This window comes from Hypanus sabinus, chromosome 8, assembly GCF_030144855.1.
Source record: "Hypanus sabinus isolate sHypSab1 chromosome 8, sHypSab1.hap1, whole genome shotgun sequence".
Taxonomy (NCBI): domain Eukaryota; kingdom Metazoa; phylum Chordata; class Chondrichthyes; order Myliobatiformes; family Dasyatidae; genus Hypanus; species Hypanus sabinus.
In genome coordinates this window covers 150,848,361-150,875,525 of record NC_082713.1, presented here as the reverse complement: position 1 = coordinate 150,875,525, position 27,165 = coordinate 150,848,361, and the positions used below count along the sequence as shown (strand labels likewise).

The following is a 27,165-nucleotide window of genomic DNA, read 5'->3' as shown; positions in this document are numbered from 1 at the left end:
GTGTGTGTTGCCTGGATTTCCAACATCTACAGATTTTCTCTTGTTTGAGTACTCAGTTGGATGGAATAGACTAGACTCTTTCTATGTACGTGTCTGGAAACTTTAAGAGGACACCTTTTCAATTTCTTCATTACAGTTTTATGCTAATATTCCAATAAAAAACTTATAAATCAAGAATGTTAAAAGAATTGCAGTAGCTGCCCAAAATAAACTCGGGTTCTGTCAGATCTGAGTTGCAATGTAGCATTATTTTGAATTGAATTAAATTGACATCATTTCTTACATCCATCACATATGTGAGGAGTAAAAATCTTTACGTTACATCTCTGTCATCTGTGCAATGTGCGATCATAAAATTTATTATAATATATAATAAATAGAACAATCAATGTAACATAGAAATACACTCAAATCAGCGTGAGTTAATCAGTCTGATGGCCTGGTGGAAGTTGCCCCGGAACCTGTTGGTTCTGGCTTTTATGCTGTGGTACCGTTTTCTGGATGGTAGCAGCTGGAATAGATTGTGATTGGGGAGACCTGGGTCCCTAATGATCCTTGGGGCCCTTTTACCACATCTGTCTTTGTAAATGTCTTGAATCATGGGGAATTCACAACTACAGATGCGCTGGGCTGTCCGCACCGCTCTCTGCAAAATCCTGTGATTGAGGGAGGTACAGTTCCCATACCAGGCAGTGATACAGCCAATCAGGATGCTTTCAATTGTGCCCCTGGAGAAAGTTCTTAGGATTTGGGAGTCCATACCAAACTTCCTCAACTGTCTGAGGTGAAAGAGGTACTGCTGTGCCTTTTTTTACCAGCAGCTGGTGCGTACAGACCACGTGAGGTCCTCGGTGATGTGGGAGGTGATGTGGAAGCTGTTTACCCTTAACCGTAAACACGAGGAAATCTGCAGATGCTGGAAATTCAAGCAACACACACAAAATGCTGGTGGAATGCAACAGCATTTTGTGTGTGTTACCCTTAACCCCAGATCCATTGATGTAAATAGGGGTTAGCCCATCTCCATTTCTCCTGTAGTTCAAATCCAGCTCCTTTGTTTTTGAGGACATTGAGGAATGAGGTTGTTTTCTTGACATCACTGTGTCAGGGAGATGACATCTTCCCTATAGGCCACCTTGTTATTGTTTCAGATTAGGCCAACCAATGTAGTGTCATCAGCAAATTTCATTAGCAGATTAGAGCTGTGGGTGGCGACACAGTCATGGGTATACAGGGAGTAAAGGAGGGGACTTAGTACACAGCCCTGAGGGGCTTGTGTTGAGAGTCAGAGGGGTGAAGGTGAGGGAGCCCACTCTTACCTCCTGCCGGCGATCTGACAGGAAGTCCAGGATCCAGCTACACAAGGCAGGGTCAAGACAAGATTTCTGAGCTTCCTATCAAGCCTGGATGGAATTATGGTGTTGAATGCTGAACTGTAGTCCATGAACAGCATTCTCACATAAGCTTCCCTCTTCTTCAGGATGTGTAAAGACCATATGTAGAGCAGTGGCTATTGTGTCGCCTGTTGATCAGTTGCGTCGGTAGGCAAATTGTAGGGGGTCCAGTGTGGGTGGTAGCAAGCTGCAGATGTAATCTTTGACCAACCTTTCAAAGCATTTGCTTATTATTGAGATGAGTGCAACAGGACACCAGTCATTCAGGCATGCATGTTACCTTGGCTTTTTTGGTACAGAGACAATGGTGGATAATATGAAGCAGGAGGGCACTCTACACTGGGAAAGGGAGAGATTAAAAATGTCTGTGAACATACCTGCTAGTTATGCTGTGTATATCCTGAGTACTCATCCTGGGATGCTGTCCCTTGCGACTATCCACTCGTTGGGAACATCTGCATACTTCAGCCTCAGAGATGACCAGTAATATTGGTAATTAGGTTCATGAATCTCACTGCATTTTAGCTTTCAAAATCAATCTTAGTAAATTTTGACTTTATGATTTACAAGACATGACAAGCATCCCTTAGCCAAGTAAATTTATTCAGATTTTATATTTCTTGTCTCAACAAGTACTGTCAGTATGCTTACCACTATGATATATCATTACAATATTTTCAAATCACATGAACTATTCCAGTCATGTATCCTCAACCTCACTCGTAGAACAAACATTCCTCAGGTAGTCCAGCTGTGGAGAATTTGTTTTCTCAACATGACTAACTATATCACCACAAACTGGTGGAGGAACTTACCAAGCCAGGCAACATCTATGATGTTTTGATGTTTTGAGCCAAGACCCTGCATCAGGACTGGAAAGGAAGGGGGCAGAAATCAGAATAAGAAACTGAAGGGAGGGAGAGCAGTACAAGCCGGCAGGTGAAAGGTGAGAACAGGTGAGGGTGGAGCTGTTTGGGTGGGAGAGGGGGGAATAAAGTAGGAAGCTGCAAGTGATATGTGGAAGAGATAAAGGGCTAAAGAAGAAGGAATCTAATAGAGGAGGACAGTGGATCATGGAAGCAAGGGAAAAAAAGAGTGGAACCAGAGTGAGGTTATGGGTATGTGAGTAGAAGAGAAGGAGTAAGAGGGTTATCAGAAAAAGGAGAAGGAGTGGGGGGGAGGGGAAGAAATTGCCAGAGGTTAGAGAAATTGGTGTTTAGGTCATCAGGATTGATACTACCCAGACAGAATATGAGTATCTTCCTCCAACGTGAGTTTGGATTCATCATGGGAGTCAAGGAAGCAATGAGGGATTGAAAGTTAAATCAAAATGGGTAGCCACCAGGAGATCTTGCCATTTGAGGCAGACAGAGCAAAGGTGCTTGACAAAACAGTCCCCCAGTCTGTGTCGGTCTTAATGAAATGGAGAATCTCTTGTGTTTATGATTAGCTCATTGCCTTCTTGAACTGTAGTATGGCTGCCTCTTGCCACTGAACCAATGGTCTTACCAAATACTGTTTATCTTCATGGTCCAGTGCTTTGGGCACCTGATCATTTCTCCATTCTTCTTTCTAAACTTGCACCCTCCTGTACTAGATGCACCATCTTTATCATACTGAATTATACACTCAGCAAAATATGAAGGAAATTTATTAAAGACGCATCATACATACGAGCTTTCAAAGCACAAAGAACCATCACTCATAACATTCAATGATTATCTTTTCAGAAAATAGTGAATATTCTTATAGTTTAGAATTGAAAACTTAAAAATCTTAGATTCTTTGTTGTAACATTGGTAAAGCCTATCAATTCTGATGTGAGGAATTTTGTTTTTGATAAGTTCTAGGGCGTAGCTTTATATTGTTTCCTTGTGATTTATAAACTGGCTTCCAAGGAAATTCTGTAGTCTTTCCAAGCTATACATTTTATGTCAAATGTTTTTGGTTTTGTTTAAATATTTGGAGTACCAGAGATCATTTCCAGAGCCTCAGTTTCAGGTAATTACTCCAAAATGATGGCATAATTATAATGTAATTGTAACACTATGCCAAATGGCAGACATTTCTCACAGAATATGAAGATTTATTTGCAGTGGGATAGAGGAGGTTATAATTGGAAGCCATAAAATAATGGGCAGAATGGCTTCCCTCTGGGCCATAATGCTTCTTTGAGTCTGAACCTTTAAATTCTGCTGTCACAGAATACTTATTCTTTTCTGAAAGACTAAGTGTTGGATGCTTCAAGTAACTATTCTTTCTGGAATTGAGTGAACTATAGTTATACTAATATTTCAATGGGAAGAAAATACATTGTTAAATTTGTATGTGTTTTTGTGTTTTTCCTTTCATCATCTAGAAAGTGTCGTCTGAAAACAGTTCAAAATTCATTGGAGTCCAGATCATTTCAACTTGCTTCAAAGCATGTGCTCTTACCTTTGTGTATTACTAGGTACTTTACATTATGTTTTGTTGAGTGTGCTAATCATGTGAACGGTGCATAATTTACGGAACCATGCCAATTTGTGAATCTTTCCCTTCTTACTTTCTGAACAGCTGGGGCCAGCTGAAGTTAGATGGTGCTGACTGAACCTCTTAAAGGGGCAGTGTCTTCAATGTAACCAGTGGTGAAGATCAGTCCACAAGGCATGGGGGAAGCCAGCACTGTTGGGTACAGCTGACTCATCTTTCAGACATACTCTAGATGTCATGGTGGAAAAGAGAGAGGTCCTTAACTCATGGGTGTCCTGCTAGAGTCATGCAGCCGTGGAGATAGCAAATAATGTGAATACCAAGAGTGAAACCTACAAACATGGGCTTGATGTTGTGGAAAACTTCAGTGATGTTGATGAAAGTGTGAAGTCCCATTTTCCAATGACTGTACCACTAACTTACGCATGGCTCCATGCATTACACCCCATCTCTCATCTCTGTGAATCATGTATAATAATTAATGCACCTTTCACTTTCTTACCTCGACACCAAACCTCATGACCACAACTCATATCTTCACACATTGCCAGTTGACACCAGATGACACGTAAATGATGATAAAAAAGAACTTATCTTGAAGGCAAACCTGTACATGGTTGTTCCCATACACCTGCTGTCCTCGGAGGTTGAAGAGGCTTATGTCAGCTATAGCCACCCTCATCATGCAGTAGTCAAAAATGAACTTAGTATTCAGAATATTATGTGTAGTAATAATGAAATAAGTTCCTTTTAATGATGTCAGGTTTCTTGCTTGTTTCGGCAGTGCTGTCAGTTATCAAGTGCTGAGATTTCTACTTTGCACCGAATCTGCATTATCAATGGTGGATTTGCCTTGAGGAGTCAGCTGTTCTGTTACAGAATTTCCAAGCTATGGTGTGCATTTTCAGTCATGATAATTATGTGGCTGGTTCAATTTCTAGTGAGTTGTGACCTTAGGATGTAGTTGATTAGGGATTCGGAACTGGTAAAACCATTGAATGTCAGGCAAAAGCAATGGGGCATTCTCTTCTTGGAGCTGATGATGCTGTGAGGTGAATGTTACCAGCCACCTATCAGCTCAATCCGGAATTTTGTCCAGATTATACTGCTTGCAAATTCTCTTTGCTTCATTCTCTGGGTAATGAAGTATTAATATAGTATTAATGGCAAGACTCTTCGCAGTGTGGAGGGTCAGAGGGATCTTGGGGTATGAATCCATAGGACGCTCAAAGCAGCTGCGCAGGTTGACTGTGGTTAAGAAGGCATACGGTGTATTGGCCATCAATCATGGAATTGAATTTAGGAGCTGAGAGGTAATGTTGCAGCTATATAGGACCCTGGTCAGACCCCACTTGGAGTACTTCGTTCATTTCTGGTTGCCTCACTACAGGAAGGATGTAGAAGCCATCGAAAGGGTGCAGAGTAGATTTACAAGGATGTTGCCTGGATTGGGGAGTGTGCCTTATGAGAATCGGTTGAGTGAACTCGACCTTTTCTCCTTGGAGTGAAGGAGGATGAGAGGTGACCTGATAGAGGTGTACAAGATAATGAGAGGCATTGATTGTATGGATAGTCAGAGGCTTTTTCCTAGGGCTGATATGGTTGCCACAAGAGGACACAGGTTTAAGGTGCTGAGGAGTAGGTACAGAGGAGATGTCAGGGGTAAATGTTTTACTCAGACAGTGATGAGTGCGTGTAATGGGCTGCCAGCAATGGTGGTGGAAGCGGAAATGATAGGGTCTTTTAAGAAGCTTTTGGATAGGTATATGGAGTTTAGTAATATAGAGGGCTGTAGGTAAGCCTAGTAATTTATAGGGTAGGGACATGTTCGGCACAACTTTGTGGGCCGAAGGGCCTGTATTGTGCTGTAGGTTTTCTATGTTTCTATATTTTAATAGCAAGCTACCATAAGCTAATTTAAAATTCTCTTCCTGACAAAATGGATAACTGGGGCATTGACCTTCTCCTCCTTCTCCTTCTCCATCTTCTCTCCATTTTCCTTTCCCTATTCTACCTTTGCTTGCATGTGCTGAAACTACATGATTTCCAGGTTGTAAAAAACATAATATTCTGCCAAGCAGTGTTCACTACCATACTCTTTCAAGAAACTGGCACACAAGAGATTTGATAACTCCCTGAATAGTATTGGTTTGTTTTCCATTTTTGTCCTGATTTCTCCTTTGATAAGCTGTGACATTTTGATATTCTCCCTCTCTTTCATAACTCATGCATACCTCTGGCAAGTTCTTACCCCTTATCTTCTTGCTTTGTATTTTTTCTGGTCCTCTCTTTCGATTCATCTCTTTCTTTTCCTCTTCTTTCTCTTGTTTACGTATATGGAACAAGTAGGAAATTGTAAAGTTCCTGAAGTCTCAGCAGTGTGGAAGGGATTAAGTTTTTACTTGTGTAATTGGCCAAAATGTAATATGTGCTTAGCTCTTCAATTTGGTTTTTGAGTCATCTGAATAAGTAAGCTCTTCAACTGATTGCCCTATTTACTTTTGCATTGTAAATGTGCCCAAGAGCACCTTTACTGCTTACTAAATTGCAAAATGCAATGCAGTTTGTTTTATCAAAACTGCAGGAAGATAGAGCTCTGAATAGGGAGAGCAAGTCTAAATTACAGGATAGGGTTTAGGAAGGGTTGCAGTGATTCTACATGTACTGTACTTTAATGCTTTACAATAAATATTGCTTTACAAATTATATAACTCTTACTACAGTGGGACTTAGAAATGTAACTGACTGGCCTTTCATGCTGACAAGGTACTTGAAAACTGATAGAAGGTTAGCTTTGATGTGTAAGACTTCAGAGAAAGGGCACATTTGATTTAATCTTTTCATCTTTCACTGCATTGCGTTTGACAGCCTTTTGCTCATTGTGACTATAGGTTACATTTGCATCATGAAAGTGGGTCTCCACGCTGTTCTTAATGGCACATCATAAACTATGGTTAGGAGTAGCTTGCTGTATTATATATTTGAAAGTCAAAATGGAAGTGACCATAACCTTTAATTGAACTACAATTGGCAAGCTGGACAGGAATTATACTTCAGTAGATCTTGTATGACATCTGTCCATGTACTTGCTATTAAATGAAAATCACAATGCATGTTATTTTTATTTAAAAAGGCCGAGTAATATGGACATGTTACATTTTTCACTATACACCCCATGTCTGAAAGTCATAGGGCTGATTATACCAGCAGATATTTGAACCAGTACTTCAAGCTAAGAATCACCTTTGTGCATCCAATTGAATTCTAACAAAGCATATGATATACAGTGCTGCTTTGGAATTAGGTAATATTTTTCCAAAGAACATGATTCTTCAGCCACTCCCAGAATAATCATATTTTTCTAGCTCAACACAGGCAATTCATCTTTGATTTTTATTAAAACCTAGCTGCTCTCTAGCCTGTGGATACTTTGCTCCCAGGACAGCTCTTTTTGCAGTGCTGCCTTGCAACCCACCTCTTCCAATTACTTAGACTTTCTCTGGTTTTTGCCCCCTCTTTTGTTTCTAGTTATACTGGGAGCCCAGTGGAAAAACATAATATTTGAAAATGTGTCTTTGACCAAGAACTCAGGTTTCTTCAATGTTTACAATTCAACTTTACAAACACACGGACCACAACAAATATTCCTCAGTATCAACAATTAAGGATTCAAGAGGTAATACGTACCAAAGGATCTGGCTAGGGCTGGTTAGGAGAATTATTTTTACTCTTTCCTTTACATTATTTATGCAGTGTGATGTGTCACACTGGATAAGGATAATGTCACCGAGCTTAAATGCATGATATACACTGCTGCACATACTTTGCAGAGCACAGTAATATTGCAGTCATGATTGGTAATCAGCATTGTATATCACAAGTCTCCAAAGATGGCACTATATTTTGTCAGCTGTTTCAGCTTCAGGGCTCATTGTAGTCTTGTCCATACAAAGAAGTAAAAGTGTAATAATAAAATGGCACCTGAATATTTCTCCAGTGCATCCTTAAACCTCATACTTTTATAATCATGATTACCTCTGTGACTTTCAGGTATCTGGAGCTAAATTGTAGTTCTTATTTTTATTGATCAGATCTAACTATGGTATAAGATCATAAAATATAGGAGCGGAATTAGGCCATTGAGTCTGCTCTTCCATTTCATCATGACTGATCCAATTTTCCTCTCAGCCCCAATCTCCTGCCTTCTCCTCGTATCCCTTCATGCCCTGACCAATCAAGAATCTATCAACATCTTGTCTTAAATATACATAAAGACTTGGCCTCCACAGCTGCCTGTGGCAAAGAATTCTACAGATTCACCACTCTCTGACTAAAGAAATTCCGTTCTAAAATGACACCCTTCTATTCTGAGGTTGTGCCTTCTGGTCTTAGACTCTCCCATCACATCCACTCTGTCAAGGCCTTTTACCATTCGATAAGTTTCAATGAAGTCACCCCTCATTCTTCTGTATTCTGGTGAATAGAGACCCAGAGCCATCAATTGCTCTTCATATGACAAGACATTCAATCTTGGAATCATTTTTGTGAACCTTCTTTGAAGCCTCTCCAGTTTCAGCACCTTCTTTCTAAGATAAGGGGCCCAAAACTGCTTAGAATATTCTAACCTCACCAGTGCTTCATAAAGTCTCAAAAATACATCCTTGCTTTTATATTCTAATCTTCTTGAAATGAACACTAACATTGCCTTTGCCTTCCTCACCACAGACTCAACCTGTAAATTAACCTTTAAGGAATCCTGTACAAGGACTCCCAAGTCCCTATGCGTCTCAGTTTTTTGTATTTTCTGTCTATTTAGAAGTCAATCCTTTCATTTTTTCTATCAAAGTCCATGACCATACACTTCCTGACACTCTATTCCATCTGTATTTCTGAAAATCTAAGTATACAACATCATCCGATTCTCCTTTGTTTATCCTGCTTGTTATTTCTTCAAAGAATTGCAACAGATTTGTCAGGTAAGATTTCCCCTTGAGACAACCACACGGATTACGGCCTATTTTATCATGTGCCTCCAAGTACCCTAAGACATCATCCTTAATGATTGACTCCAATATCTTTCCAACCACTGAGGTCAGACTAACTGGCCTATAATTTCCTTCCTTCTGCATCTCTCCCTTCTTGAAGAGTGGAGTAGCATTTGCAATTTTTCATTCTCCAGGAACTATTCCAGAATCCAGTGATTCTTGAAAGATCTCTACTAATGCCTTCATGATCTCCTCACCCACCTTTTTCAGAACCCTGGGGTGTACACCATCTGTTCCAGGTGACTTACCTGCCTTCAGACCTTTCAGTTTCCCAAGAACCTTCTCTCCAGTTATGGTAACTTCACACACTTCATGACCCCTGACACCTGGAACGTTCACCCTACTACTAGTGCCTTCCACAGTGAAGACTAAAGCAAAATACTTATTCAGTTCATCTACCATTTTGTTGTTTCCCGTTACTCTCCAGCATTGTTTTCCAGTGGTCCAATATCCACTCTTGCCTCTCTTTTACACTTTATATATCGGAAGAAACTTTTGGTATCCTCTTTAATATTATCAGCTAGCTAGCTTTGGAATTTTATTTTTACCTTCTTAATGACTTTTTTAGTTGTCTTCTGTTGCTTTTTAAAAGCTTCCCAATCCCCAAACTTCCCACTAATTTTTGCTCAATTATATGCCCTCTCTTCAGCTTTTATGTTGGCTTTGACTTCTTTCGTTAACCATGGTTATGTCATCTTACATATAGAATACTTCTTCCTCTTTGGGATGTATATATCCTGTGCCCTCTGAATTGCTTCTAGAAATTCCAGTCATTGCTGCTCTGCCATCATCCCTGCCAGTGTTCTCTTCCAATTAATTCTGGCCAACTTCTCTCTCATCCCTCTGTAACTTCCTTTACTCCACTGTAATATTGGTATATCTGACGTTAACTGCTTCTTCTCAGATTTAGGGTGAATTCAATCATATTATGATCACTTATCCCTAAGAGCTCATTTACCTTAAGCTCTCTAATCAATTCAGTGTTCATTGCATCAACATTGAATCCAGAATAGCTGATCCCCTTGTGGGCTTAACCATGAGCTGCTCTAAAAAGCCATCTCATAGGCATTTGAGAAATTCCCTGTCCTGGAATCTAGTACCAACCTGATTTTCCAATCCACCTGCATATTGAAATCCCTCATGACTATTGTACCCTTGCCCTTTTGGCATGTAATTTGTAGGCCACATGCTTACTACTGTTTGGTGGTCTGTGTACATCTCCCATCAAGGTCTTTTTACCCTTGCAGTTCCTTAGCTGTATCCACAATGATTCAATACTTTTGGACCTTATGTCACTTCTTTTTCATGATTTGACTTAATCTTTTACCAACAGAGCATCATCTCCCCTTCTGCCTTCCTGGTTGTCCTTTCAATACAATATGTATCCTTAGATATTAAGCTCCCTGCTATAATCTTCTTTCAGCCATAATTCCGTGATGCTACCCCTGTCCAGATAACATATAATGATTGCATTCTACTTTGTTAGCTTCTATCCAAACTTTTGATGATTTGACGTGTATTGTTGCACATATTAGTATAAAACTTATGAAATATCCTTTCATCTCCCTCACTCTTCATTACTTCACTATTCTTCCTGAAAAACATATATGACTATTTTTCCATTTTACATACAACATACCATGCTTGGCATTACATTTCATCTTCGTTTTGCTCCTATGAATATTTTTTGCAACTTTTAATTTCTTCTAGTTCCAGTGCCCCTGCTAGTTTCATTAATGGCAAATTTTCCTTAAGTTTCTGAATCTAAATCTCATCCTGGGTTCAACTTTTTTTTCTTCAACAATAATTTCACAAATCAAAGGCAATTATTTTGCATTACTTGAAAAGTGGAGATTATTTTGTAATTCTATTAAACTTTCCATTAACAATCATTAGAACACAGATTCCTGAAAGGAAATATTGAAAAGTAACTATATTAAAAATCTTTAAGTTAGAGTATGGTTTGATTGCGTAGATGTTTAGATGTTTCCACTAGGGCTATATTTAGATATTCATAAATAGGTAGCAGTGGGACTTCAACAAAAACTTATTTATCCTTAATATAGTAAGAACTAAGAACCATTAATATAGTTGTTTGGAACTTCACCTTGATATATTACAGCATTGTCTACATTTTCTATGAAAATAAGAAATTTGCCGATGCTCATAACCACAGAAGGTGGTGGAAACACCCAGTTAATCAAGTAGCATCTCTGGAAAGAGAATCAGATTTAATGTAAAATCTGAACTGAAAAAAGAGAAAATAGTTTGTGAGAATTGCTGTTGGGGGTGGTTGAATAGAACAAAGGGAATATCTCTGAGAGGATGAGGGCAACATCGCACATGTATGACCTGTGGTAGAACTGGCTAGTTCTGATACAGCCAAAGACAAGTTAACTGAAGTTGTTAAGTGTTATTATTAACTGTGAAATAGTGCAAAAAGACCAAATTGAAGCTAAGATTTTGTTTCTCAAGCTTGCTATAACAACGCAGAAGATCAAAGTGAGAGGAAAACGGAGAATTAAATTGGGAAGCAACAGGAAAATAGGAGTCGCCCCTGTGGATTTAACTGCAGGTGCTCTGTAATGTGCTCACTTAATCTGCATTAGGTTTTTCTGACATTATGGAGACGACTTTTGAGCAATGGTTGGATACTTAGCTACTGGAAAGGAAAGAGGTGGACTGATGAGTGTTAACTCTCCTGTGGTTGAATGGGTAGGTGTTATGGATGTGGAAATGACCTGTGGAAATAAAAGAATGGACCAGGGAGTCACAGAGTGAAGCAGGATAGAAGAAAAAGAGGTTTCTGGTGGTGGCATTTTTTTTGAAGGTAATAATAATTGTGAGGATGAGTATGGCGGCTTGTGAAGGGGAGAATTTAGGCAACACTGTCCATGCTCTGTCCATAGAACTAAGTCAACATGGACCCTCTCTTGATTAAGTCAAGAACATGAACAAAGAATATTTGTTAGAAGTTGGAATTATTGGACAACAATCGGTGGATTTCTGATGCTGTGCTAAAATGAAATTTAATGTAGTGACCAACAAAGTTCTTGACCCTTGCACAGTTTCTGCTGCTGTGCTGAAAGGGAATTTAACATAGTGAACAACAAATTTCTACACCCATGCACAGTTTCTGCTGTTGTCTGAAAAAGCTGAGTTTAGCAGTATACCCTTAGGGAATATCCATCACAATGAATGGTAGGCACAGAAGGTGAGTCCGGATACAAACAACAAGATACAGCAAATTACCTGAAGTAATTTGGCCTGTCCCCTAAAACCCTCACTAATTTTTATAGGTGCACTGTAGAAAGCAGTCTTCTAGGGTGCATCACAACCTGGTATGGAAGTTGTCCTGTCCAAGACTGGAAGAAGCTGCAGCAGATCGTGAACAGCCCAGCTCATCACACAAACTAATCTTCCATCCTTGGACTCACTTTACACCACACGCTGTCTGAGCAGTGCTGCCTGGATAATCAAGAACAAGACCCACCCAGCCAACACACTTTTTGTCCCACTTCCCTCCAGGAGAAGGTTCAGGAGCATGAAGATTCGTACAGCCAGATTTGGGAACAGCTTCTTTCCAACTGTGATAAGACTGCTGAACAGATCCTGACCCGGATCTGGGCCGTACCTTCCAAATATCCAGACCTGACTTGCACTTCCTTACTTTCCCTTTTCTATTTTCTAATTATGATTTATAATTTAAATTTTTATTATATTTACTTTGATTTGTACTTCAGGGAGTGTGAAGCACAGAATCAAATATCGCTGTGATGATTGTACGCTCTAGTATCAATTGTTTGGTGACAATAGAGTGAAGTAAAGTAAGTTGGGTAATTGATGTTGCATCCTGTAGGCTGTAACGGGACCAGAAGTGATCACCACATTTGCATTAGGTTTCTCCAGAGTCAGGGAAAACCACATTGTAAGGAACAAAGGAAGGAATTTACCTTAGCCTCCACCTCATCTCACTGAAACCTCTTAAGCCAAAGCTACTGCTGCCCACTCTCACAGTGGCTTCATAACTTACTTTTATTGGCCCTTGCCTAATAACTCGAGCACTCTCAAGTTCCACAAAAAGTCCCAACGAGCCAAGCTCACTTCTTAAATCTAGTGCTTAAGCTGCACAAGCAATTGTCCCTGTGACCACAAGTGTCGTAGAAAGTTCCGAAAGGCCCTTCTTGCTTTTGTAACATCCATAGGATATAGGTCCAGGATTAGGCCATTTGACCCATTGAGTCTTTTCCACCATTCTACCACCATGGCTGATTTATTATCCCTCTCTACCCTTTCTCCTACTTTCTCTCTGTAACCTTTGGCAACCCTACTAATTAAGAACATATCAACCTCCGCTTTAAGTATACTGTAACACTTACCCAACAGGCTGGTATATATCTAGGAGAAAAGGAGATCCAGCCACTCACCAACCCCACCTCCCGTACACACAGGTGCTGTGAGAATCAAGTTTATGCCACGCGTACCACAAAGTATCAAACTCACACGAGATACCGTTACAGAATACACTTTAAAGATTTTACTAAAACTAAAAGAGTACTATGCAATACAGTATATATGAAGGAAAAGAAAATAAAGCAAAAGGCGCCAACTTATCAAAGTTCAGTCAGTTTAGTGCACATTGTTGGAGCTCAACCATCGAATCATTCGATTCCTCGTCATTTGCCTCCGACCTCCACGTCCTTGCACCTGGGACCACCCTGGGTGGTCGACCGAGCAGTGCAGTGCACGTCCACCTTCCTCGGCGTCTCCTTCCCACCTCCCCTCAAAAGACTGCAAAACCCCCCAAGCTCCCAGCCCCACAAGACAAAATAACATTCCCCATTGGTTAACAAATGAATACAATCCCCATATCAGCAAGTCCAAAGCTAAGCAACTGCGAGAAAAAAACACTTATTAGACATAAAAGCATTCCTACTCCAGCAAACCAAAGAAGCCATTTTGATTACATACACAGTACATTGTACAATACTAATAATTTATGCTCCACGGCCATCTGTCACAATGGATTCCAAACAATACAAAACAACTGACTAATGATGTTCATCCTCATCTCTGTTCTAAAGAGACATCCTTCTATTCTGAGGCTCCTATGCTTTCCCACTATTGGAAACATCCTCTCTACATACACTAGGCCTTCCCACATTTAATAGTTTTCAATGAGATTCTCCTCATTCTTCTAAACTCCAGCAAATCCAGGCCCAGAGCCATCAAAAATTCCTTATACATTAACCCTTTCATTCCTTGAAACATTTTCATGAAACTACTCTGGACACTCTCCAATGGCAGCATATCTTTTCTTAGATCAAGAGTGCAAACTGGTCACAGCAACTCCCAAGTGCAGCCTGACTAATGCCTTATAAAGCCTCAACATTACATCCTTGCTTGTATATTGTAGAGCTTTTGAAATGAATGCTAACATTGCATTTGCCTTCTTTACCACTAATTTAACTTGCAAGTTAACCTTTAAGGAATCTTCCACAAGGACACCTAAATCCCTTTGCACCTCTGATTTCAGAATGTTCTCTCCGTTTAGAAAATAGACTATGCCTTTATTCCTTCTATCAAAGTATCTGACCATACATTTCCCAACACTATATTCCATCTGCCACTTGTTTGTCCATTCCCCTAATCTGTCTAATTCCTTCTGCAGACTCCTTGCTTCCTCAACACTATCTTCAAATCTTTTACAAACTTAGACACAAAGTAATCAATTCTGCCATCCAAATCATTGATATATAATGTGAAAAGAAGCAGTTAAAACACTGTGAAACACCAATAGTCACTGGAGAAGGCCCCTTTTATTCCCACTCTTTTTCTTTTGCCAGTCAGTTAATCTTCAATCCAAGCTCATATCTTTCCTGTAGTACCATGGACTCTTATCTTGTTTACCAGCCTCATCTGTGGCACCCTATCAAAAGCCTTCTGAAAATCCAAGTAAACAATATCCCCTGACTCTCCTTTGTCTATCCTGCTTATCATTTCCTCAAAGAATTCCGACAGGTTTGTCAGCCAAGATTCCCCCTTAAGGAACCCATGCTGTCTTTGGCCTATTTTACCAAGTGGCTTGAAGTACCCCAAATACTCGTCTTTAATAATGGACTTCAACAACTTCCCAACTATTGAAGTCAGGCTAACTGGCTATTCTTTTTTCTGCTTCCCACCCTTAAAGAGTGGAGTGACATTTGTAATTTTCCAGTCCACTGGAACCATTCCAGAATCTAGAGATTCTTGAATGCCTCCACTACTCATACTTCCACAATCTCTTCAGCTACCTCTATGAAAACCCTGGATTGTTGCCCATCTGGTCCAGTGACTTACCTTCAGAGATTTTAGCTTCACAAGCACCTACTCCTTAGTAATAGCAACTATCCTCACTTTTGCCCACAAAACTCTTGAATTTCTGGCACGTTACAGGTGCACAAAATAGATAGTAATTTTGTCCACTATTTTTCGTCCCCCATTACTATCTCACCAACATTATTTTCCAGTGGTCCGATATCCATTCTTGCCTCTTTTTTTATTGTTTATATATCTAAAAAATTTCACTATCCTCTTTTATATTATTGGCTAGTTTTCCTTAATATTTCATCTTTTCTCTCCTTGTTGCTTTTGCTTGCCTTTTGTTGCTTTTTAAAAGATTTCCAATTCTCTAACCTCCCACTAAATGTTGCTATATTATATGCCCTCTCTTTTGCTTATCATCCACTTATGACATTAGCTCTGGACTTGTATCTGTGGTATATTTTGTACAATGACAATATATTAAGTTCAGTACAGAGCCTATTATTAATTCAATGTTCCAAAACATCTGCATCATGCAGAGCCCTCCAACTTTGCTGGCATATAATAGATGATAGAAAACAAGAACAAATATAGCTGTGAACAAAGATTTTTGTGGTGTTAATTGTTTGGCATACAGAATTCTTGATGTTTATTACTGAAATTAATTCAGCATTTGGGAGACACATGTTCAAATGGTATCTCAAATTTCACTTTACCAAGCCTTTAAAATGTAACGCTTACTGGGATGAGTGTTAATTTCTATAAATTCTTTCCACTTTATTTTTAATGGATCTCTTTTTGCAATCTTCATTTGTGCTCTTCCAAGGACTTTTAGACCTATATTATTTTTGTCTTTGACCTTTCTTATAAAATCAAATCTTAATAAATAACAAACTGCAGAAGAAACCCAGTGGGAGGTTTTGTACTTATCACCTGGGAGCTGTACATTGCCAGAGCAGAGCAAAGAAAATAAAGTTTGTAGCAAGGATTGCACGATGGGAATAGAACCTATCAGGTTTTCTTTCCATTAATTTGAGTGGAAGGGAAAAGAACAGGTCACATGGGTGTTTCTCTAGACCAGACTTCCCTTTCAGCAATCTTCCAGGTGATGTTTAATGCTCAAGGGATGACGAGTACGCCCACTTCACTGTTCAGCCATTTCCAGTTTACCAATTATATTTGCTAAATGTGAAATCCAGCAGATGCCCCAGTACCCCACACCATATGCTGTGTTAACAAGCAATCATGTGAAATTTTACTTTCAGCTTACAATATTTCTGCTTCCTTACACTTGTGCTCATTACCTCTTTTTCTCAATCTTCACATTTCTTATATGTTTGCAATTAATGTTGCATTGGCCTTATCACTGCAGACTCTTTGAATTCTTTCAGCAGTTTCTCCATGCCTTATTATTCTTTAGATATGGTATTAAAAATCCACAATTTTTTTCTCTGTTTTGGAAATTGCAACCAGTTCCTCTGCCAATGAAAATGCTGGCTCAGAGAAAACTCTCTAATGTGTCGTGTATTTGTCTGTGGAAAACCTATTACTGCTCTGCCTTTCAGCTTGAGTTAAGTTCCAGGGCACTTTAGCAAAACATGTAGAAGTACTCCATACATTGTGTGTTTATTTCTGTCTTTAAAGGTTTAAATTGTTGAAGAAACTGCTGAGGTTGATTTTTTTTTAATGCTAAAATTCTTGGGTAAACATAATAAATACTTATACCCCAACAGATACAATTGCATTCTTTGTATCTCACAGCATTCCCCCAAATCCTAAGAACCTTCTACAGGGGCACAATTGAGAGCATTTTGACTGGCTGCATCACTGCTTGATATGGGAACTGTGCCTCCCTTAATTGCAGGATTTTGCAGAGAGTAGTGCAGGTAGCCCAGTGTATCTGTAGTTGTGAACTTCCCATGATTCAGGACATTTACAACATTGGGGACCAAGTCACCCCAACCACAATCTATTCCAGCTGCTACCATCCGGGAAGCGGTACCACAGCATAAAAGCCAGAACCAACAGGCTGTAGGATAGCTTCTTCTACCAGGCCATCAGCTGATTAACTCACGCTGATTTGAGTGTATTTCTATGTTACATTGACTGTTCTATTTATTATAAATTACAATGATTGCACATTGCTCATTTAGATGGAGATGTAACATAAAGATTTTTACTCCTCATGTATGTGAAGGATGTAAGAAATAAAGTCAATTCAATTCAATTCATTTTGTTTATATTATTTCAGATAATTCATCAGCATCTCCCCTCTACATTCTCTGCAAATCTATTTGTTGCTATTACTTAATCTCTTTACTGTTATTCCGTACTGCTCTGTTATCTCTGTCACTTAACCTATCTGCCTTTCACATTATTACATATCTTCCTTTCCGTTATCTCTTCCATTTCTCTGCATTTTCTTAATTATTTCATTTCTAACGAAAGCACATTTTGAGTTAAATTTAATATGAATATTTTACATTTATTTTCTGTGAGTCCAAAACTATTACAACTCTGCAAAACATTAAATGCACTTATATATACTACTTGTATAATTTCTTGTTGCTTTAATAACAATCTACTTTATACAGTAATAGCATGTGTAGATTCTTTTTACTTCAAATAGGATGTGGCCATCACAGCTCCAAAGGTAATTGCCCTTGAGAAAATGGTGCTGAGCTGCCTTATGTAGATTTGATGCCTAGCTTCATGATGCTTCTGAATTGTACTTCTAATGCAAATAGGAGTCTGAAAATTTTAATTTTTGATAACTTGAGTTTTATTTTTAGATTAAGAAGTTAAACTGATCCATGTGCAGATTTTAAATTGATGATACATACTTAATTTTTAAAAATCTTTTTACTTTCAAACTTCATTACAAAATCAGCATACAGAAATATGATTGCTAATGAAAATGTTCCTCAGAAAACATCTGCGGACTAAAACTGACATTTGTAGAGTACCTATCAGGAAAGTGCTTAGTTATCCAAGGGTGCTGGAAAATCAGAAGACAATCCTGCTTCAACCACAAATGGGAAATGTGTGGAGCTTGGAGCATACCCTTTCCATTGGGGAAATGGTGACCAATTCCATTTAAGCACCTTTAGACCCAGTCATAATGCAATGACTGCTGGCTGGTGCCTTGGCTTCCATTACAGTCAGGGCGGGAGGATGGTATCTCAGGAGAAAATGACAGCAGCAGCCAGATCAGTGGAGCCATGACTGGCTCTCTTGTAAAGCAAGGACTCTCACCAATGACACAGACTGATGTTTCTGTTGCAGTTAACAAGACTCCAGGATGATATGTTTCCTCCCTGATGCCAGGGCCAATGATATCTCTGGGTGGCACAGAACTTCTTAAAAGGCTGTGTAAGTGGCCACAGTCTGTCCTCTAAATTAGTATTAATGATATAGGCAAGAAGAGAGATGAGGTCCTACAAAGAGAATTAAGGGAGTTAAGTACAAAGTTTAAAAAAGCAGGGCCTGCAGAATTGCAATCTTGAGATTATTCCCTGTGCTACATGATCATAGTGTCTCGTGGCTTAGTGGATAATGCATTGGTCTAGTGATCTGAAGGTCACTGGTTCAAGCCTCAGCTGAGGCAGCGTGTTGTGTCCTTGAGCAAGGCACTTAACAACACATTGCTTTGCGACAACACCGGTGCCAAGCTGCTTGGGTCCTAGTGACCTTCCCTTGGACAACATCGGTGGTGTGGAGATGGGAGACTTGCAGCTTGGGCAACTGCCAGTCTCCCATACAACCCTGCCCAGGCCTGCGCCCTAGAAACCTTCCAAAGCACAAATCCATGATCTCACGAGACTAACGGATACCTATTATTATTACATGACTGTGAAACCAAAAAATAGGAAGATTATTCCCATGGTTCCATTCTAGTAGCAGTATAGAGGACAGCAGGTTTGCACTAATTCCATTTGTTGACTGGATGAATCTGCTTAATATCCAGCGATAATCATTCTGGCAAGATGGATTTATCAGCTCCATAATACAGGCTGTTGAACAAAACAGAACCTATTAGAACCATTACATTCAACCAAAAGTTCAGTTCTCCCTAGATACAATAATATCCTGCTTTAACCACTTTCTGAAGGACAATTACAGAAGGGCAATAAATGCTGGCCTTGAAAGTAATGTCCACATCACATATATGGAAAGAGATAAAAATGAGGACCATTTTTCTTTCATGAATTTATGTTTTAAATTGAAGACGAGCATAGGGATTGGATTTTGCTTGATGCATGTTGCTTGCTATGGTACATTGCTAGCAAATGGCCCTTAGGCATATTATATGGTCACTTTGATACTCTGAATCATTTATCACTTTAAAAATTATCTGCCTGGTATTTGTGCGCAGACTTTTCATGCCTTCAGCAAAGATACCTCAGAAAATGAAAGCTGTGCTTTTTATCACTTTTTGAAATCCTCTAGTCAGGCATCTATTCCATCATTGTTCATGAAGTTGGGTTTAACAGGTTAGTACCAATGTTCATATATTTATAAGAAATAATTTGATGTTGCTATTTTGTGGATCTTCTATGCTGTACTTTTCTCACATTGTTTTCATGATAGAAAGGCAGTCTTAATCCATATAATTTCAGTTAAATGAGAATCAATAAATATATTATTCATGCAAAGTAATGTGAGCAAGTTAAGAAAATAAAGTTGAGTGGTCATTAGGTAAATTGAGAATGCATGGATTCGTCCAACCATGAGCTCATCTTTGACCGGATTTCTTTAAGAGACAAGAATTGTTAAGAGCATCAGTGAGTCTGAAGAAGGTAGCTATATTCCAAAAGTTTTTTTGAATTCTCTTAAAGAGATCATCAGGAATTAGTAGTGGTATACTAAGGGCAAAAATATTTTATTTTATTTGCTTCATTGCCATTACACAATGATTTGGTTTTAGATTAAAAACCTGTGCTATCACTTAGACCTTAGAATCAATGTTCTGAAATACATGAGTGAAATTCTATGCTACAACTTTTTAAGACTACTATCTCATCTACCTCAACAGTTTGGCGTTGGGCATACAGTATCTGAATGGCAAAAACTTCATATTCTGCATTGATTTTCCCTTGAATAGTAAGATGAATACCTTTTCATAAGATCTTCGGTTGAAGTGTTTATTTTCACTAGAATACATACATTGTATTTACATACACTAACCTACCCATCTCTGGGGAGAATTTATGCAAATACCAGCAGGATAATTGCTATAAACAAGAGAATATCTGCAGATGCTGGAAATTCAAGCAGCACAAACAAAATACTAGATGAAGGGTTTCGGCCTGAAATGTCGATTGTACTCTTTTCCATTGATGCTGCCTGGCCTGCTGAGTTCCTCCAGCATTTTGAGTGTGTTGGTTGCTATAAAATTCAGTTTAATCTGCATAAATACAACAATTAAGAGAATTAGGGTTTTGCTGCAAGTTTTTCATTAGGTTGTTATCACCAAGGAACTTTTTTTTATTTTGGTTATCAAATTTAAACTCAGATTTTACAGTTAAAGTAAGATGACTAATTCTATTTTCCTGATTCTACTACCCAAATTTTAATAGAATTTATTTCTATGTATTGGTGAAACTAATACACCACAAAAATTCAGGTGCCTTTTGCTATAACTTAAGAAAACCTACAGTATTTAGGCCCTAATTAAACTTGTCTAGCTTTGTTGAATAGGCTGGATTAGTTTCATTCCTAACACCAGGAGCTCTATTCTGATATCTGTCTTGAGAAAGGATTGCTAGGTAGACAAAGGAGTTAAGGATATTTTCAAAATCTCCTTTAAAAAGAATGCAGCATTCCCATCAACTCTCAGAAATTCCTGGCCTTTGAATGCTCAGAGTGGAAATAAGTATTTTGGCAGGTACGGTGAACCTGCTGCATCATGTGTGCAGGGAAGCTCTGTGTAAACATCAGAAGGAGCACTCATCACAAGCCATCCACCTGTCCCATTGAGCACCAGCTGCCCCATCTAGGATCCGTGCATTGTTCTTGTATGTCACCACAGAAAACTGTCCCAAAAACTGGGATGGAAACAAAACATCCTCAATTCAATGGGACTGCTGGAATTAAGTTAGATGAATCAGCTAGGATCTTAAATTCGCATCTGAAATGCTAGTTGCTCTGTTAGATTATCCATCCCCATCTAAAATAAAAGTTTATACATTTATTTATTTGTTTGTTTATTTAGAGATACAGGTCGGGACAGGCTCAACAAGCCACACTGCCCAGCAGCCCACCTATTTTGCCTAAACACAGGACAATTTACAATGACCAATTAACTTACTAATCATTATGGTTTTGGAATATGAGAGGAAACCAGAGCACCGGAGGAAACCCGCATGCCCTCCGGAAGGCTGTACAAACTTCTTACAGACAGCGTCAGAATTCTGACGTCCTGAGCTGTAATAATGTTGCACTACCATAGCAACCCAATTGCTTAGATGTAATCAATCGTCATATTACTGGCTTCTGTTATACAGAATCTATAGTGATTTTTCAACCGAATAAGAGCTGATTTGATGAGTAAATTGGGCTAGATGTAATGACCTCCATCTTCTAGGACAGGTTGGATGATTCTCAGTACTCTTGGAATAGGCTTTGTCTCCTGAGCATCATTTAAAAAAAAACATTAATTCCAGTTGATAAGTGGTCATTTGTCTTGTTATCTGAACATCATAAGGGGGCAGATGTATGCAGCTTTCATTTGCCCATCATCTTCAATGAGTAGTGATGTCATCAAAATAACGTAATGTTTAGTTTGCTAATTAAACTCATTTAAATTGAGTTAAATTAATTGAGACAGAACTCCTGTCTGGTGGGGGGGGGGAGGGTATAAATAAACAGACATGTGTTGAATCATTATAAGCTGAAGTTCATTTAAACAAATAATAATTTACAGCTGAGAAATGCACAACTAAGAACAAGAATAAGACTGATCATTCAGTTCATAAAATGCAAAATCAGTGCTCCATTCTGTAACTGAAATGAACACAAGATGAATTCCAAAGCAATGTTATAAAAACATGAAATGAGGGAATCTCTTATATTTTATCAGCAAATGTATAATAATGTTCTGCTGTATCAATTAGTATTCTGATGCGAAAATTGACCTGATTTTCTCTAAAGCTACGAAATCCAATTGCTGTCAAGGAAACACGGAGTGAGGTCAGAATTTTACAGTCATGGAATCACACAACAAGGAAATATTCCCTAAGGCCCACAATGTCCAAGCCAATCACCAAGTACCTGTATCTCATATTAATCTCACTTACCAGCACTTGGTTCATATCTTTCTATGTCTTAGTGATTCAAGTGTCCATCCATATACTACTTAAATGCTGTGGGAGATTCTGACTTCATCAGCACACAGTGATACTGCTAGTCCAAGCCTTTGCTTTTGTTTCTTTTATTATTGTGAATGGATACTTTGTTTAAAGAAAATCTGGTACATGTGCTATGTTTATTCATTTTAGTCTTGATAAGTTCCTTGAGTTTGCCTTCATTTTTATAAACTTATCAGTGTGACACTAATTTGTAGAGGAAATGTTAAGAAATGGATGAATAATAGATGTGGTTTAACTAAATCAAGCAAAAAAATAAATATTAAGATTTGATTTTTATTATTTTTTGATGTCTGAAATTATTTAGTGATTGAGCAATAATATTTTAACAGAACTCTGATATGTTTTCCTGATCTGAACTACAAACATCCTGTTATTGTGCTTTAAAAATACATAGTCGCTGAAGAATAGCATTGTATTCATTATATTTTATAGAACTATGGGATACAGGAACAGATACATCAAAATTCCCACTGGGCATTTGTGGATCGAAGGAGATCATCATGGTCATAGCTTTGACAGTAATGTTTTTGGACCTGTAAGTCTATCTTCTTTTCCCCTTCTCTTTGACTGGTATGTTAAACTACAGGCAAATACCAAAGTTATTAAGCAACAAGAGGAAGTAATTTTGCAAATTATTCAATTTATTTTCTCCAGTAATGCATACATACTTCAAACTCAGTGTGTTTTAATGGGCATGGAATTATGATGAAATTATGTACTGTATTTTCATTTGATTCTTTAATGTGTTTCTATGATGTGTGAAAAGATATTACAGAAATCATCAAACAAGTAAGTGTACTTCACTACTAATGCTTAATTCCTAAAACACTAATAATTACATAAACAAATTGAGTATTAGGAAACTTACACTGGAGAAAAACACATTGATCTGCAAATTTCTTGCAGGTTATATTTATCAGGGAATTATTCAAGGATCGAGGATCAGCACGATTCTGTGATTTTCTCAATAGAATAATCAGGAAAGAATAACCTGCCTTTTAAAAATAAGTGCTAAATATTAGTAAAAGCTGTTGTCTAGCAATTTATCACTTATTTTATACAACATGGATTCTTGAATACTCACAGACAATGTCCTACTTCACTTATAAATTTCTGGCTTACCTACTTTTAAGTTTGTTTGTATCAGATTTTTCACATTTTAGTCCTTAGACAGAATTTAATTCTTCAAACAGGTTTTGGGAAATTAACATTAAGGTCTCTACATTTTCCTCCGGACTTGGATTTATGATTCTTCCAATTGGATATATGTGGTATGTTGGGTTGTTTCCTATCATGAATGTGTGCAGAATAGTTAAAGGAAAATTATAACCTTAATACTTACCATATACAAGAGTCATATGCAATATTGTACTGGTAAAAACAACTACCAGAAAGTCACATGCAAAGGTTTCTTTTTGCTTATCAGCTCTGATAAGTCAGGTGTTGGGTTGGACGTTCAGTCTTGTTGTCTGGCACAAAGATGAGTTTTTATCTGCACAACTACTCCTTACTAAAATTGTTATTAGTTTGCACTTCTACGGCATCAGATGGCTCCATCTGTTAGTTAGATCAAGTGCTGCCAAAATGCTTAATCATGCCTCTGTTGCCAAAAGACTTGACTATTCCAATATTATCCTGGCTGTCCTCTCATCTTCTATCTTGCCTAAACCTGCACTAATTCAAACCTCTGCCTTCATTTAAACTTATTCCAAGTTCATCTATTACTACACTGACTCTGGATGATTAGCTAGATTATAAAATCTCATCCTTGTTTATATGACCTTCCATGGCCAACCTGGTATGAGCCATCATCAAGTTTCGTTCCCATCTGTCTTGTGATCTGTAACAGCCCTATCAACTCTGTTAAATTTTTTCACTTCCTTGATTCTGACCTCTTGTATTCTTCTGATATTATTCACTCCACCAGAGGTGATTGTAATTTCTGTTATTTCTTACACTCTGCAATTCTCTTCCTAAGGCTCTTAACTTAAAATTATGAAGGGTAGTGAATGAAACCAGTCTGGTGACAAATGGTGAAGAACTGGAGGTTACTGTATTTGTTACTAGGCTTGAGTCTGCTCGTCTTCCAATGTTTCACTCTGTGTTGGCTGTCCATCATTTCCAATGATGAAATTTGTCTATGCAGCTCATCAATTGTGCTTTCTGAGGTGGCTCTGCTGTCCGATTCTAGAAAGGCATGAATGTTGACAGTAAGGGCAGGTAAAATGTCCGGCCGCTATTGGAGTGACTGATGTGGCCATTTTTCTCCACTCTTGAGCAGTGACCGGATCTGCACGGCAACTATTCTCGAAGTTCTTGGAGGCTCATCTGTCCAGGGCATGCCATCCAGTCCAGTCCTGAGCACTCTGCTCAGTCTGCTTTGGTGCAATGTCAGTATGCATGAAACTGGTTTTCACACAGTCCTTGAACCTCTTATCATGTCAACACCTGACTCTTCTTGAGGGTATTAGTGATGCCATAGTTTATACTCCACCATGTGGGGAACTCAGTTTTCTTTCCCTTTCTCTCCTATTTTCCTGGTGCCTCCTAGCTATTGATATTTAGTCACTCTATACTCCGAAGTCACATCATGTTACTTATTTCAAGCATTTTTGTTTCCATTGAGAAGTAGATGCTGTGACCACACCCCTTCCCCTCTACCTTTCCACATCCCCTTAGCTCTTTGCCAATTCTAAACTACTGCTATTACAAAAGCTAAGCTTTAATTTTGCAGCCTTAAAATAATTAGATTGCAAAATTAAATTGGTTGTGCCATGTTCTCTTCTTGCTACTAGCATCAGGTAGGAGGTTAAATTCCATGCACCAGATTCAGGAACAGTTATTACCCTGCAACCATCAGGCTCTTGAAATGGCATGGTGTTTAGGCAGGGTTGATAGGCTCTTAATTAGTCAGGATATGAAGATTTATGGGGAGAAGGCAGGAAATTGGGCTGAGAGAGAAAGTTGTTCAGGCAGGAAAATGGATGAGAGGAAAGTGATGAAATGGCAGAGCAGACTCGATGACCAAATGTCCTAATTGTACTCCTATATCTTATCGTTTATGGTCCTATAACTTCACACACCACAACTCTGGACTGATTCTAGAACCTACAGACTCATCTTCAAGGACTCTTTACAACTTATGTTCTCAGTGTTTATTTTTGTTTGTGCACTGGTTGTTTGTCAGTCTTTGTGTCTGGTTTCTCATAGGTTCTATTGTATTTCTTTATTTTTCCCATAAATGCCTGCAAAAAATGAATCTCAAGATAGTATATGGTAACATTTTCATACTTTGATAATAAATTTAATTTGAACTTTGAATTCTGACAATTAATAAGTTGGATAATTTTTTTTGTCTTTTGTTGAACTTGCTTTCAATTGCACCAGAAGTTTTCCCTTTGTTATTGAATGCAATGCTTAATGAATACAGATACTATGTCACCTCTGTAAAAAAAAACACTTAACATTATAACTGGAAAGACACATTTGGATTTGTGCTACCCAACAGCAACTGCTCATATCTCATTTTAAATATTATAGCTTAAAGTTTAAGAGCAGGAAAGTAAAATGGCTTCCTGAAAGATTTTGGCTGTTTGGATTAATACTAGTATTAGGATTATTTTTTATCATTACAATAGCATTTTATGCCATGATTTGCTCAAAATTTTCAAAAGTTCCGACAGGATAATTGACATGATCAGGTTTTAATCTTTTATAGTATTACTTATTTAATGAGAAGTAATAGAATAATGATCTTGCACTGAAATGCTTTGAAGGCTTTCAAGTTATTAATTTGCTGTATCCAATTAGAATATATAGTGTTTTGCACTTTAGAATGTGTTATAACTTTTAAAATCTGTTAAGAGCAACATAGTAATTTGTATCTTGATTAAATATATTTTCATGTGAAAAGTAATTTACTTATTTGATTAACAATGGCCTGGAAATAGTAGTCATTGCCAAAAGGATATCTGCCTTTCATCACACTATAACAACTGACAGCCACTCTCTTTGAGATGTAGAAGAGAATCATCTTAAGGCAGATCATCTATGATCAGAAAGCTGACTGATCTTGCTGGTCATACTGGCTTGGGAACATGCTATTTCTACTATCTAATATTGTTGTGGATGTATCAGAAAAATGGTCAGAGAAGAGGAACTGAAGTAAAATGCTGTTAGAAGCAGAAAGAGCATTAGTTATGCAGGAGTAGGAGAGAAAAAGGAGACCTTATGAAGACAAATGTGGCAGAGTACATAACGAGTTTGCATTTAGATAACAACAAAATTAGAAGGGCGGATCGATCACATCAGTACGGAGTAAACAGTGGCAGGAAATTGAGCATGTTCCAGTATTTATGCTTTATTCTTAATCCTCAAGACAATATCGTCATAGCAAAAAAAAAGATGATGAACTGTAACATGGTGATTATGGCATCTACAGTGGACTTGAATCAATGCTACTGGAAAGAGAGGTCAACTGGATATCTTGTTTATTATCATTTTAAAACTTTTTAAGATTCCTGCCATTGCTGAACACCAGAAATGGGGCCAATATGATATGGTACGTTTGGAGAGAACAAA

At 38.2% G+C, this 27,165-nt stretch overlaps 1 protein-coding gene across 1 annotated transcript in view; it reads left to right on the top strand.

The window, feature by feature from the left end:
* immp2l (inner mitochondrial membrane peptidase subunit 2) overlaps positions 1-27,165 on the top strand; it is a 504,088-nt gene that overhangs the window by 371,331 nt on the left and 105,592 nt on the right. Inside the window, exon 5 of the mRNA XM_059978244.1 lies at positions 23,017-23,119. Coding sequence (XP_059834227.1) covers positions 23,017-23,119 — 103 coding nt within the window. The remainder of the gene's footprint in view (positions 1-23,016; positions 23,120-27,165) is intronic.